Here is an 11,952-nt window from a genome sequence, read left to right on the forward strand (position 1 = left end):
TGTGTGTGTGTGTGTGTGTGTGTGTGTGTGTGAGTTATTAATATTGTCTATTTATTTATGGACATGATATGAACCATTTATAGGGTATATATGTCAAAAAAGGGAGTATATAAGTGGTATTGTGATGCATTGTGGTACTTTTAAGATGTTGGGATTGACACCAGCTGTATGCCATGCTTCTTCCAAGTTCAGCTTTATAATAAACCTTCTATTGTACATCATGAATCTTGTTGGCTCTGTGATGAATTGCTTATGTTCCTCTATTGTAAGTCACTGGATAAAGTTTGCTAAATGCATAAATGTAAGTTACATGTTTGTTGGCACTATTGGCTGATGATTAATCTGCTTTTCATACATTTAATTTGGGCATGTTGGTTTGCTCTTGGCAATTACATTGTCCCTGAATCTCCAATGTTGATCTGCCTGTATTCGTGTCTTATCAGGAACCTGCAAGCAGCTATTGGTGCGTATTATGACTTTGAGAGTCCGAACATCAACACTCCATCAATGTCTTTTGTGGAAGATGTGACGATTGGAGAGGGGGAGTCTGTTCCTCCTGACACACAGTTCACAAAGACATGGAGGATACAGAACACAGGTGAGTGTTTCCTCACTCTGGTTGTAAATATGAAGAGGCTGATGCTCTTACAGATTGTAATTTAGAAACAGCATTAAGACAACTCCATTGTGGAATCTCTTGGGATGACTTAAATGTTTTGTTTTATTATTTTTGTATTCAGTAGCCATTTTGAACTGTAATAAACCTAGTTTAACTTAGATTTATTTATTATTAGCAGTCTTTACTTTTATTTCATACTTGTTTCATGTTCATGTTTGTTAATTTGATAGTTTCACTTTCTGCATTATAGACTATTATATTTCCTAAAATTAACTGATATCAGAATATCAGTAATAGTTTTGCTTCTTTTAAGGATTGATGATCTAGCCACATCACGTTAAATCCTTTGTTTTGTCAAACTTTAATGTTGTTCCTGTCTTCGTTGCAGGTACAGAGTCATGGCCCCCAGGTGTGTGTCTGAAGTATGTTGGCGGGGATCAGTTTGGTCATGTGAACATGGTGATGGTGCGGTCCCTGGACCCACAGGAGATCTCAGACGTGAGCGTGCAGATGCGCAGTCCAGCTGTTCCTGGCATGTACCAGGGCCAGTGGAGAATGTGTACTGCCACTGGACTCTTCTACGGAGGTGAGACGCAAACGATAAAGTAACAGTCAATGTTTTCAAGATATTAGGCTATGAAACAACTATTTAAAAGGAATGAAAGAAAAAATAGCTGAAAATGTACTTACCCTCAGGTCATCCAAGATGTAGATGAGTTTTTTTTTTCTTCATCATAGCAGATTTGAAGAAATGTAGCATTACATCACTCGCTCAGCAATGGATGCTCTGCAGTGAATGGGTGCCATCAGAATGAGAGTCCAAACAGCTGATAAAAACATCACAATAATCCACAAGTAATCCACACCACTCCAGTCCATCAATTAACGTCTTGTGAAGTGAAAAGTTGCGTGTTTGTAATAAACAAATCCATAACTTCAACTTTTTTTTTAATTGTTTACTTTGACTGTTTTTAAACTGTCACTTCTGGCCAAAATACAAGTCCATAATCCATAAAGCTTTCTCCAGTGAAAAAGTTGTCTCAGGAGAGAAATATGCACAGATCAAGCACCGTTTACAAGTGAAAACAGTCCAACAGTTTACAACAGAAAACAGAAACAATCTTTGTTTCTTACAAAGATGCAGCTTTTCATCTCACACAGCATTAAGTGATGGACTGTGGATTATAGTGATGTTTTTATCAGCTGTTTGGACTCTCATTCTGACGGCACCCATTCACTGCAGAGGATCCATTGGTGAGCAAGTGATGGAATGCTACATTTCTGCAACTCTGGTCCGATGAAAAGGTGAGTAAAAATTAAGCAAATTTTCATTTTTTTAAACTATTAGTTCAAAAAAGATTAATATGCAAAACGTTATGCAATGACAAACATTTTAAAGTAATAGTTCACTCAGAAATGAAAACTGTGGTCATTTACTCACCCTCAAGTTGATCCAACCACATATAATTTTCTTTCTGCATACTAAAAATAGTACAGTTAGTATGGTAGTATGCCATTTAGAGCATTAGTTCTGCATGTTCTGAGTACTACAACCAACTTTGGTGAATGGAGGACATAAGGCTCACCTCATTCCCCTTGTTGTGCAGATGTGATCTGGGTGATCTTGAGTGTGGAGGAGGGCGGCCTGCTGGGCGTCACACAGCAGTTATCCTCCTTCGAGACAGAGTTCAACACGCAGCCACACCGCAGTCTGGAGGGAGATTTCAACCCTTTCGCCTCACCACAGAAGAACAAGCAGGACACCAATGAGGATAATCTAAAAGACCCCGGGGGCCACTGGGAGGCCCCTCTGGACTCCATTCAGCAAGATCAAAATGGACTCAATCACAGCTCTGTAAATATTACACCAAATGGTCTCCAAAACAACTTTTCAGTAGTGACTTACAGCCAGGTATGTATGCTGTTTGGAGAATTTCATTGAGTTGAAAGAAGATTAGCATGATAGTAACTAATGTTAACTAATGAACCATATTAAAGTGTTACCGAGACTTTTTAAAAACAAAAACAAAAAATCTTACTGACCCCTAACTTTTGAATGGCAGTGTATATCTGTAACAAAATATATATTCAGATATATTTAGAATATTCAGTATCACCCAGCTGTAGGTGTAAGTTGTATGTTAGAATAATGAACGATTATGACTACTCTTCACTAATGGCGCTTTTCCACTGCGTGGTACGACTCGGCTCAGCACGGCACGGTTCGGCTCGGCACGGTTTGCGTTTCCACTGCAGTTCAGTACCGCTTTAGAGTGGGCGGGATTATTCACATGTCGTTATAGTTGCGCCGCCTCTACTACCACGAACTTTTTTTATTAAAAAAATAACTTTTTTTTTTACAAATCAAGTATAATGGGAACACAGAATGATCTTGGAGAGAGCTTTACCGAGCTGACTGTTGTAACCGAATGCGACCAGGGTTTAAAGGCTGAACGTATGACTGACCGCCACAGCGGAGAAAAGAGTTTGTGTGAACTTTACAGTCCAACAGTTTACAACAGAAAACAGAAACAATCTTTGTTTCTTACAAAGATGCAGCTTTTCATCTCACACAGCATTAAGTGATGGACTGTGGATTATAGTGATGTTTTTATCAGCTGTTTGGACTCTCATTCTGACGGCACCCATTCACTGCAGAGGATCCATTGGTGAGCAAGTGATGGAATGCTACATTTCTGCAACTCTGGTCCGATGAAAAGGTGAGTAAAAATTAAGCAAATTTTCATTTTTTTAAACTATTAGTTCAAAAAAGATTAATATGCAAAACGTTATGCAATGACAAACATTTTAAAGTAATAGTTCACTCAGAAATGAAAACTGTGGTCATTTACTCACCCTCAAGTTGATCCAACCACATATAATTTTCTTTCTGCATACTAAAAATAGTACAGTTAGTATGGTAGTATGCCATTTAGAGCATTAGTTCTGCATGTTCTGAGTACTACAACCAACTTTGGTGAATGGAGGACATAAGGCTCACCTCATTCCCCTTGTTGTGCAGATGTGATCTGGGTGATCTTGAGTGTGGAGGAGGGCGGCCTGCTGGGCGTCACACAGCAGTTATCCTCCTTCGAGACAGAGTTCAACACGCAGCCACACCGCAGTCTGGAGGGAGATTTCAACCCTTTCGCCTCACCACAGAAGAACAAGCAGGACACCAATGAGGATAATCTAAAAGACCCCGGGGGCCACTGGGAGGCCCCTCTGGACTCCATTCAGCAAGATCAAAATGGACTCAATCACAGCTCTGTAAATATTACACCAAATGGTCTCCAAAACAACTTTTCAGTAGTGACTTACAGCCAGGTATGTATGCTGTTTGGAGAATTTCATTGAGTTGAAAGAAGATTAGCATGATAGTAACTAATGTTAACTAATGAACCATATTAAAGTGTTACCGAGACTTTTTAAAAACAAAAACAAAAAATCTTACTGACCCCTAACTTTTGAATGGCAGTGTATATCTGTAACAAAATATATATTCAGATATATTTAGAATATTCAGTATCACCCAGCTGTAGGTGTAAGTTGTATGTTAGAATAATGAACGATTATGACTACTCTTCACTAATGGCGCTTTTCCACTGCGTGGTACGACTCGGCTCAGCACGGCACGGTTCGGCTCGGCACGGTTTGCGTTTCCACTGCAGTTCAGTACCGCTTTAGAGTGGGCGGGATTATTCACATGTCGTTATAGTTGCGCCGCCTCTACTACCACGAACTTTTTTTATTAAAAAAATAACTTTTTTTTTTACAAATCAAGTATAATGGGAACACAGAATGATCTTGGAGAGAGCTTTACCGAGCTGACTGTTGTAACCGAATGCGACCAGGGTTTAAAGGGAACGAATGACTGACAGCCACAGCGGAGAAAAGAGTTTGTGTGAATTTTAATGTAAGGACTTAAATATTCATATGTAGCTCACATTAAGCTATCGTATGGCTTCGCACAATCGAAGAAGAAAAAAAAAATCTCGGATTTGGATCGGCCCTCTCCGACCGATACCCGATCCGAGAAAAATGGCACTATCGGAGCCGATACCCGATATGAATATCGGAGCTTTATCGCCCCATCAAGCTCTCGCTGGATCCGCTCCTCTGCTATCAACGAGAGGAACGTCTGTACTTCCGCAACAGACAACAAAACTTTTTGGTTGTTAAAAAAAAGGTGCGCTTGTTCAAAACAGTTGCGTTCGATCCTTCGCTGGCTGTGCTGATTTAAATCTAGCGGTTCTTTTGTGTTTGTGTCACAAGTTCAGTGACGCAGGTAGTGACGATTCTCTCCGGCCAATCCGTGATCAGCAGAGTTTACACGTCACGTTTTGGTAACGGTACGGTAGCTGTACCGTGCCGTACCATGCAGTGGAAAAGCGCCATAAGATGACAAGTCCAGTTCTGTGATCCTAACACAAATGTTCATGATTGAGCGGCTTTTTCCAAAGGTAAGTGAAGAGGTTAGGCCAAGATGGGTTCAGAAAACCAAGATGAAACACTCAGCAGGTCTTTTCAACACTCTCTCAAAATCTTCCTTTCATGCCAAAAGTCTTCACTGGAAACTTCTCAATGTACTGACTGCCGTATTATCTGTTAGCACAGAAGGTCATGTAACAACTGCGTGTCACCTTTTTTTTCTCTGCCCTGTTTTGTGACGTTTAACCAAAGAAAAGCACATTCTGATGATTCACCGTGTTTGGTTACACCTTTCCTCGTTCTGCACAGCTGGGGCTGGGAGATACAGCTAAAACAGTTTCAGCCTTTTGATGATTCAATAAATATCTCGATTCTGTATATATATCTGCTCTAAAATATCTTATAAAGGGTGATTTTGTGGTGTTTTCGTTTATTTTTTGACATTATTTTTTTTTTGACATTTTTTTTTACATTTGACATTATTTTGACATTTTATTATTCGACAGCCAATGTCTTTAAGCATATGCAACATTTAAAGGGGTCATATGATGTTGCTAAAAAGAACATTATTTTGTGTATTTGGTGTAATGAAATGTGTTTATCCAGTTTAAGGTTAAAAAAACACATTATTTTCCACATACTGTACATTATTGTTTCTCCTCTATGCCCCGCCTTTCTGAAACGCGTCGATTTTTACAAAGCTCATCGATCTGAAAACCGAGGTGTGCTCTGATTGGCCAGCTATCCAGTGCGTTGTGATTGGCCGAATACCTCAAGCGTGTGACGGAAATGTTACGCCCCTTACCATACTGTGATGCTGTGTCCCGGTGCGACGAGACAAAAACATTAAAACCCATTACAAACGAGGCATTTGTAGCATCCAGTGGGGACATAATTACTGATTATAATGACTTATACTGTCTTTTTACGCGTTGCATAAAGAGAAAGGAAAACTTGAGATCGCATCATATGACCCCTTTAATGTAATAACTTGATTTTACTGTTTTAGTTTTCTTTTATATGCACCAATATAACAGTACATGGTAATAAATAGCAATATTCATTTTATTATATGATTAAGTGATGAATCCCACAACATTTTTGAGTGATTATGCAAAAACAATTCTTAAGAATTGATTTATTGAAATAGAGTTATAGTTCCTAAACCCAACCAACAGCATTTTCTCGTATGTTTTCCATGGAATACTGGAAAAACCTGTACTGAATTTCCATGCAGATAGACAAAAAGGGCTGATTGGCTCTCTGCTGACATTATTGCTGACTTGTGACCTGTGTGGTTGATTTAGCACTATAATATTATAACTTAGAAATTGTTATTACGCATTATATTTTTCATGCATCAAAATAGTTAAAGGAATAGATCGTACAAAAATGAAAATTTGCTGATTATTTGCTCATCCTCAGGCCATCCAAAATGTAGATGAGTTTGTTTGTTTATAGGAACAGATTTGGAGAAATGTAGCATTACATCACTTGCTCACCAATGGATTCACTGCAGTGAATGGGTGCCGTCAGAATGAGAGTCCAAACAGCTGATAAAAACATCACAATAATCCACAAGTAACTCACACCACTACAGTCCATCAGTTAACATCTTGTGAAGTCAAAAGCTGTGTGTTTATAAGAAACAAATCCATCATTAAGGTGTTTGAGCTTTAAACCATTGCCTCTGGCCAAATACGAGTCCATAACGCTTCAGCCATTCACTGCAGAGGATCCACTGTTGAGGAAGTGATGAAACGCTAAATTTTAAAAAATCTATTCCGATAAAGAAACAAACTCATCTATATATTGGCTGTTTGGTTTGTTTTCTGATTTACAAAAACACCCTTTAAACTATTTCTTAAATTCATATTGAGATGTATATGTCAAAAGGCTGAAAAATAATGAAAGGCATTTTATCTCCCAGTCCCATGTAGAAGTTTGTCCTTCTGAATTTGGCTTTGATGTGTTCATGTTAACGCCAGGGTTTGCATCTGTGAATGTCAATCTAGAGGCTGTTTAATATGCCCTTAATGGGGTTAAACTTTGCCTCTCGGCCACAAGATGGAGTTCCATGCAAGCATGTGAACTGATGCAGAAATGTTTATTAACCAGTTAAAGCGGTCACTGTTGAAATTTCAGATTACTAACAGTAAACCCATAGCATAAATATGTTCCCAGTGTAACGTAAAGTTAGAGAATATTTTCTTCAACAACAACCTGCAGGCCAAATATCTGTGTAAAATTGGGTGTTGATACTGTTGTTACTCATTCATTGCTTATCATATTTGAACTAACCCTCAGAATTAATCTATGTGACAATAATAATATTAATCACAGACTTACACTGAAGGAGGGACTTGAGACAGAGACTTGGAGATCTTTTTATTAAGGGTGTAAGCAATCACTTAAGAAAAGTTTTGAACGGTCAAGCACCATTTCCGTTTTCTTCAGAAAATGTATTTACTAATGGTCTTTGACATTAGAGTTTTATCTCATTGTTTCTGTTTCTTCCCAGGGCATTAATGGACCCTTCCCGTTCGGACAGTCTTAAGATACAGAAACCACTCTGCTGCTTTTGCCCTTTTCTAGGGTTCAGTGAGAGGAGGAAGAGATTTACTCTAAAGACTTGGTGACCCTCCCTCTCCCCCGACGCATCACAACATCACATAAATGTGTGGACAAATCTGTTTGGCTCCAAATCAATATTGAACCAACACCTCTAAGTTACGCATGTGTGAATGCTAGATTTAGATGAGTGCTAGAAGTTCTAAAGAGATATAATGAAAAATACACCGTTTTTTGATCCGTATTGTCACATTACAGCAGTAAATTCAGATGCGTGAGTGAGTGCTCGAATGCACAAGAGAAAGAGAGGCAAGACAGGCAGATGAATGAATGAATCTTACGAGAACATGTCTGAGTCATATTTCACACCAAAATCAATTGGAAAGCATAAGAAATTAATATTTTGCGTAAAGAAAATATAGCATGTTTTTAGGATTTTGCCTCATGACAATTAAGCACATTTTCCCCCAAGATTTCCATTACTGTAATAAAACTGGGCATTTTATTTTTTAGATTTTTTTGTTTTGTTTTATTTTAATTTTTTGTTTTTTGTTTTTTGGTTATTCCAATTGTTCTCACATTTAGTTTAAATTTTTGTATAAAATTTGAAAATTGCACTAATTGTTTATAAGCCTAATTTAAATGCAACCAATTAACGTATGGCAAAAAAATATTTTACAATTTAACTATATTTTTGCATTGCATCAAATGATTAATTACTATGAAAATGTCACGACGAAGGAAATCTTAGTCTTAAAAACTGGCTTACTTTTCTTTAAGCAATGTATAATTTTTAATTTCTTCCTTTTGGTTTTGCGGTGAAATATGACGGGTTTGTTCTTGACAGGTTTTGCGGGAGTCACCTCAATATGTGTGCAACTGAGGGTTTCAGCCGTGCACAAAAGCCATCAACAAAGAATTAATGCCTGTCAAGTAGTTTTATAATTTTTCATCAATGTTCTTTATAAACTGAACAGTTTGGAGAAAAAAGGTCAATGTGCCTACTTGGAGGTTAAATTGTGTAATTGCTTTCATATGGTCCTTTGCCAGCCACAAACTGTTCTCTGGATTCAGTTAAAAAAACAACAACAAAAAAAAAGCCCAGCAACCTGTACAGCGTACATGAGCACATTACGTCTCATTATATTGAAGTATACATCTGTACTTGCCACCACAGGTCAAGTCATAGCTGTCGTCAGAGATCTTGTTGCTGTTATCATATTTGTTTACATTGATGTTGTTCTGGAGTTCCAGAGTGCTGATGTTGGTTTCCACTTGTAATGACTCAATCCATCAGATGATAGCAAGCAGATGTGGCTTTGGTTCCCTTGTTTACTGACCTAAAAGTTCACAAGCACGTCACTGATAGATTTTCCCAATCATCCATTTTTGTCATTCACCTAGACCTACGATGGTATTAAGCTGTTTTAAATGAGCTGAGGGTGTTTTAATGAGGGGAAAGTGTGAGAATTAGTTAATTTTAAAGGAATATTTTGGGTTAAATGCAAGTGGATGTCATCTGTAGGGTTGCAAAGGGGTGGAAAATTTCCAAGAATCCCTGGAATATTCCAAAAAATCCTGGAAATGTTCCACCTTTTTGCAACCCTAGTCATCTGTGACAGAAAATCATTTGGATTTGTACCTCTCTACCTGAAAATGCATCGACATGTATGTGCCTACAATTGAAGTCTGTGGCAAGTGCACTACTTCCATTGTAAGGGCATTTCCCTACACACTTTTTTTATTTTATCTTAATAAGATACCAGTTATTTTCTGTGGTAGCATTTGCATTTAACCAAAAATATCCTTTTTAATTTGTATTCTTGAGTTGTTGCTAAATGTTGAAATGGCAGATTTCAAGCTGGAACGCTCCAAATAATATTTTAATGCATAAAGGAGTTTTGTGGAATTTATTTGGTTTAAATCGTGCCTCTGTGTTTGGTATGATGGAAAGCCGCTTGAATGTTTATATCTTGCTAAATATATATGAAAGGCTGTTTTACTCACCATTTTCTGTTTTGCTGCAATGGTTAGGCAATTTAAAAGACATAAACAAAACATTAACAAGTCTCCTATAATGTTTTTCTCTATTGGTCTGATAAACGTTAGGTCATGAAGATGAAAGCGTGTAAACAAATTAGCTGCTATCCTCAAGCAGTATGCAAATCAAGGAGCCCAAATTGACCTTTATGTCAAGGCAATAGAGATTAGAGTCAGCATGTCTTGTTAAATTTAACACGTCAGGCAATTCTTGTCCGTTTCCCCCCAGTTCTATGCACCTGGAAAATTTCGCCATTAACAATACCAACATTGCGTCCAGTGTTTTAGAAATGCTGTGGCTTCAGTTTTACACTGCAAATGATCTATGCAGTGTTTTAAGGGACAGTCCCTTCCATATTCCAAAAAGTTGCACTCACAGTTGAAGCATAAAAGAAGTTAATGTTCTGAAACTGGTTGCCGTTTTATGTTGCCGTTAGGACAGAAGTAAACTGACATTTCACCTAGTGCTCGGCCCATAAACAGCTCATTGGATGATGCCATCGCTTCATCAGTCAATTCTTCCTTTGAGCTGTTCGTAGTGAATGTCCTCACCCCAAGCGCTGCACACTTCACAGCCTCCTTCCGATTTATAATTACACTCTGTTGTTTTTTTTGTGTGTTGCTTATGCATGTGAGAAGTGTGATTGATTCATTGCAGAATTATTGTATTTTTTCTGATTTCTTTTTTTTTTTCCTGTTAGATCTGTTCGGTTTTCTGCACCGTGTCATGGTGTATGATTGAGCGGAGAGTTTGCATAGAGTCCTATGATAGCACAGTGAAAAAGAGAAAATATGAAAAGCCTTTTCCTGTATGTATAATTGAACATTTGTATGATTAAATTAACACTGAAACAAACGGTTCTGTCGTCTTGTGTTTTGCATGCAGCATACATGAGCAGTGTAATTTGTTAATGCAATTCCCAGAGCAACTCATAAATATCTTGCCTTTTTTTTAACCTTTTACCTTGAAGCATGACCTTCAACATTTAAAGGAATAGTTCACCCAAAAATGAACATTTGCTAAAAATATACTAACTCTCTAGCCATTTAAGGTGTAGATGAGTTTGTTTCTTCATGTTTCTTTATGGGAACAGATTTGGAGAAATGTAGCATTACATCACTTGTTCACCAGTGGATCCTCTGCAGTGAATGGGTGCCGTCAGAATGAGAGTCCAAACAGCTGATAAAAACATCACAAGTAATCCACACCACTCCAATCCTTCAATTAACATCTTGTGAAGTAAAAAACTGCATGTTTGTAAGAACCAAATCCATCATTAAGGAATTTTAACTTTAAACTCTCACTTCTGGCCAAAATAGCCTGTAATAATGCTACTTCCAGTGTCTCCAGTTGTCCTCCCAAATCAAAATCAAAATTCTTTGTTTAGAACTGTGTCGGACTGTTTTGGCTTGTAAACAATGCTTGATGTGTGCATATTTCTCTCCTGATAAGTCGACTTTTTCACTGGAGGAAGTGTTATTATGAATTGTGGACTAAAATTTTTGCCGGAAGCAAGTTAAAACATTATATTTTCACAAAGAAGTTAACTGATGGACTGGAGTGGTGTGGATTACTTGTGGATTATTGTGATGTTTTTATCAGCTGTTTGGACTCTCATTCTGACGGCACCCATCCACTGCAAAGAACTTAGTTTTCACTCCAGAACTTAAAGGGTTAGTTTACCCAAAAATGAAAATTCTGTCATTAATTACTCACCCTCGTGTTGTTCCAAACCCGTAAGACTTTCGTTCATCTTCGGAACACAATTTAAGATATTTTTGATGAAATCTGAGGGCTCTCTGACCCTCACTGCGTCACTTGTGGACGCGCGCTCACGACAGTATCATGACGCGAGCGTGTGGTGGCGCTGGCGCTGACCCAGATCCGGCGTGATGACGTAATTACGCTGGATCTGGGTCAGCGCCGCCACACGCTCACGTCATGATACTGTCGTTAGCGCGCGTCCACAAGTGACGCAGTACAGACGAAAATGTGGAATAAAGTCGTTACTTTTGTTTTCTTTGCTCAAAAAAGTATTCTCGTAGCTTCGTAACTTTACAGTTGAACCACTGATGTCGCACGGACTACTTTGTCGATCATCTTGGTACTTTTCTGGACCTTGAACGTGGTAGTTACCTTGCTGTCTATGGGAGGGTCAGAGAGCCCTCAGATTTCATCAAAAATATCTTAAATTGTGTTCCGAAGATGAACAAAGGAAAGGTCTTACGGGTTTCGAACAACACGAGGGTGAGTAATTAATGACAGAATTTTCATTTTTGGGTGAACTAAC

The 11,952-nt window shown here is 38.2% G+C and overlaps 1 protein-coding gene across 1 annotated transcript in view; it reads left to right on the top strand.

The window, feature by feature from the left end:
• The window catches only part of LOC107696455 (uncharacterized protein C6orf106 homolog), a 4,088-nt gene extending 1,455 nt beyond the window's left edge, over positions 1–2,633 (top strand). Inside the window, exons 2-4 of the mRNA XM_016496792.1 lie at positions 444–598; positions 1,008–1,205; positions 2,227–2,633. Coding sequence (XP_016352278.1) covers positions 444–598; positions 1,008–1,205; positions 2,227–2,561 — 688 coding nt within the window. The 3' untranslated portion in view covers positions 2,562–2,633. The remainder of the gene's footprint in view (positions 1–443; positions 599–1,007; positions 1,206–2,226) is intronic.
• Positions 2,634–11,952: the final 9,319 nt, after the last annotated feature.

The sequence above is a fragment of the Sinocyclocheilus anshuiensis genome, unplaced genomic scaffold (assembly GCF_001515605.1).
Source record: "Sinocyclocheilus anshuiensis isolate Anshui unplaced genomic scaffold, SAMN03320099.WGS_v1.1 scaffold522, whole genome shotgun sequence".
In the NCBI taxonomy this organism is placed as follows: Eukaryota; Metazoa; Chordata; class Actinopteri; order Cypriniformes; family Cyprinidae; genus Sinocyclocheilus; species Sinocyclocheilus anshuiensis.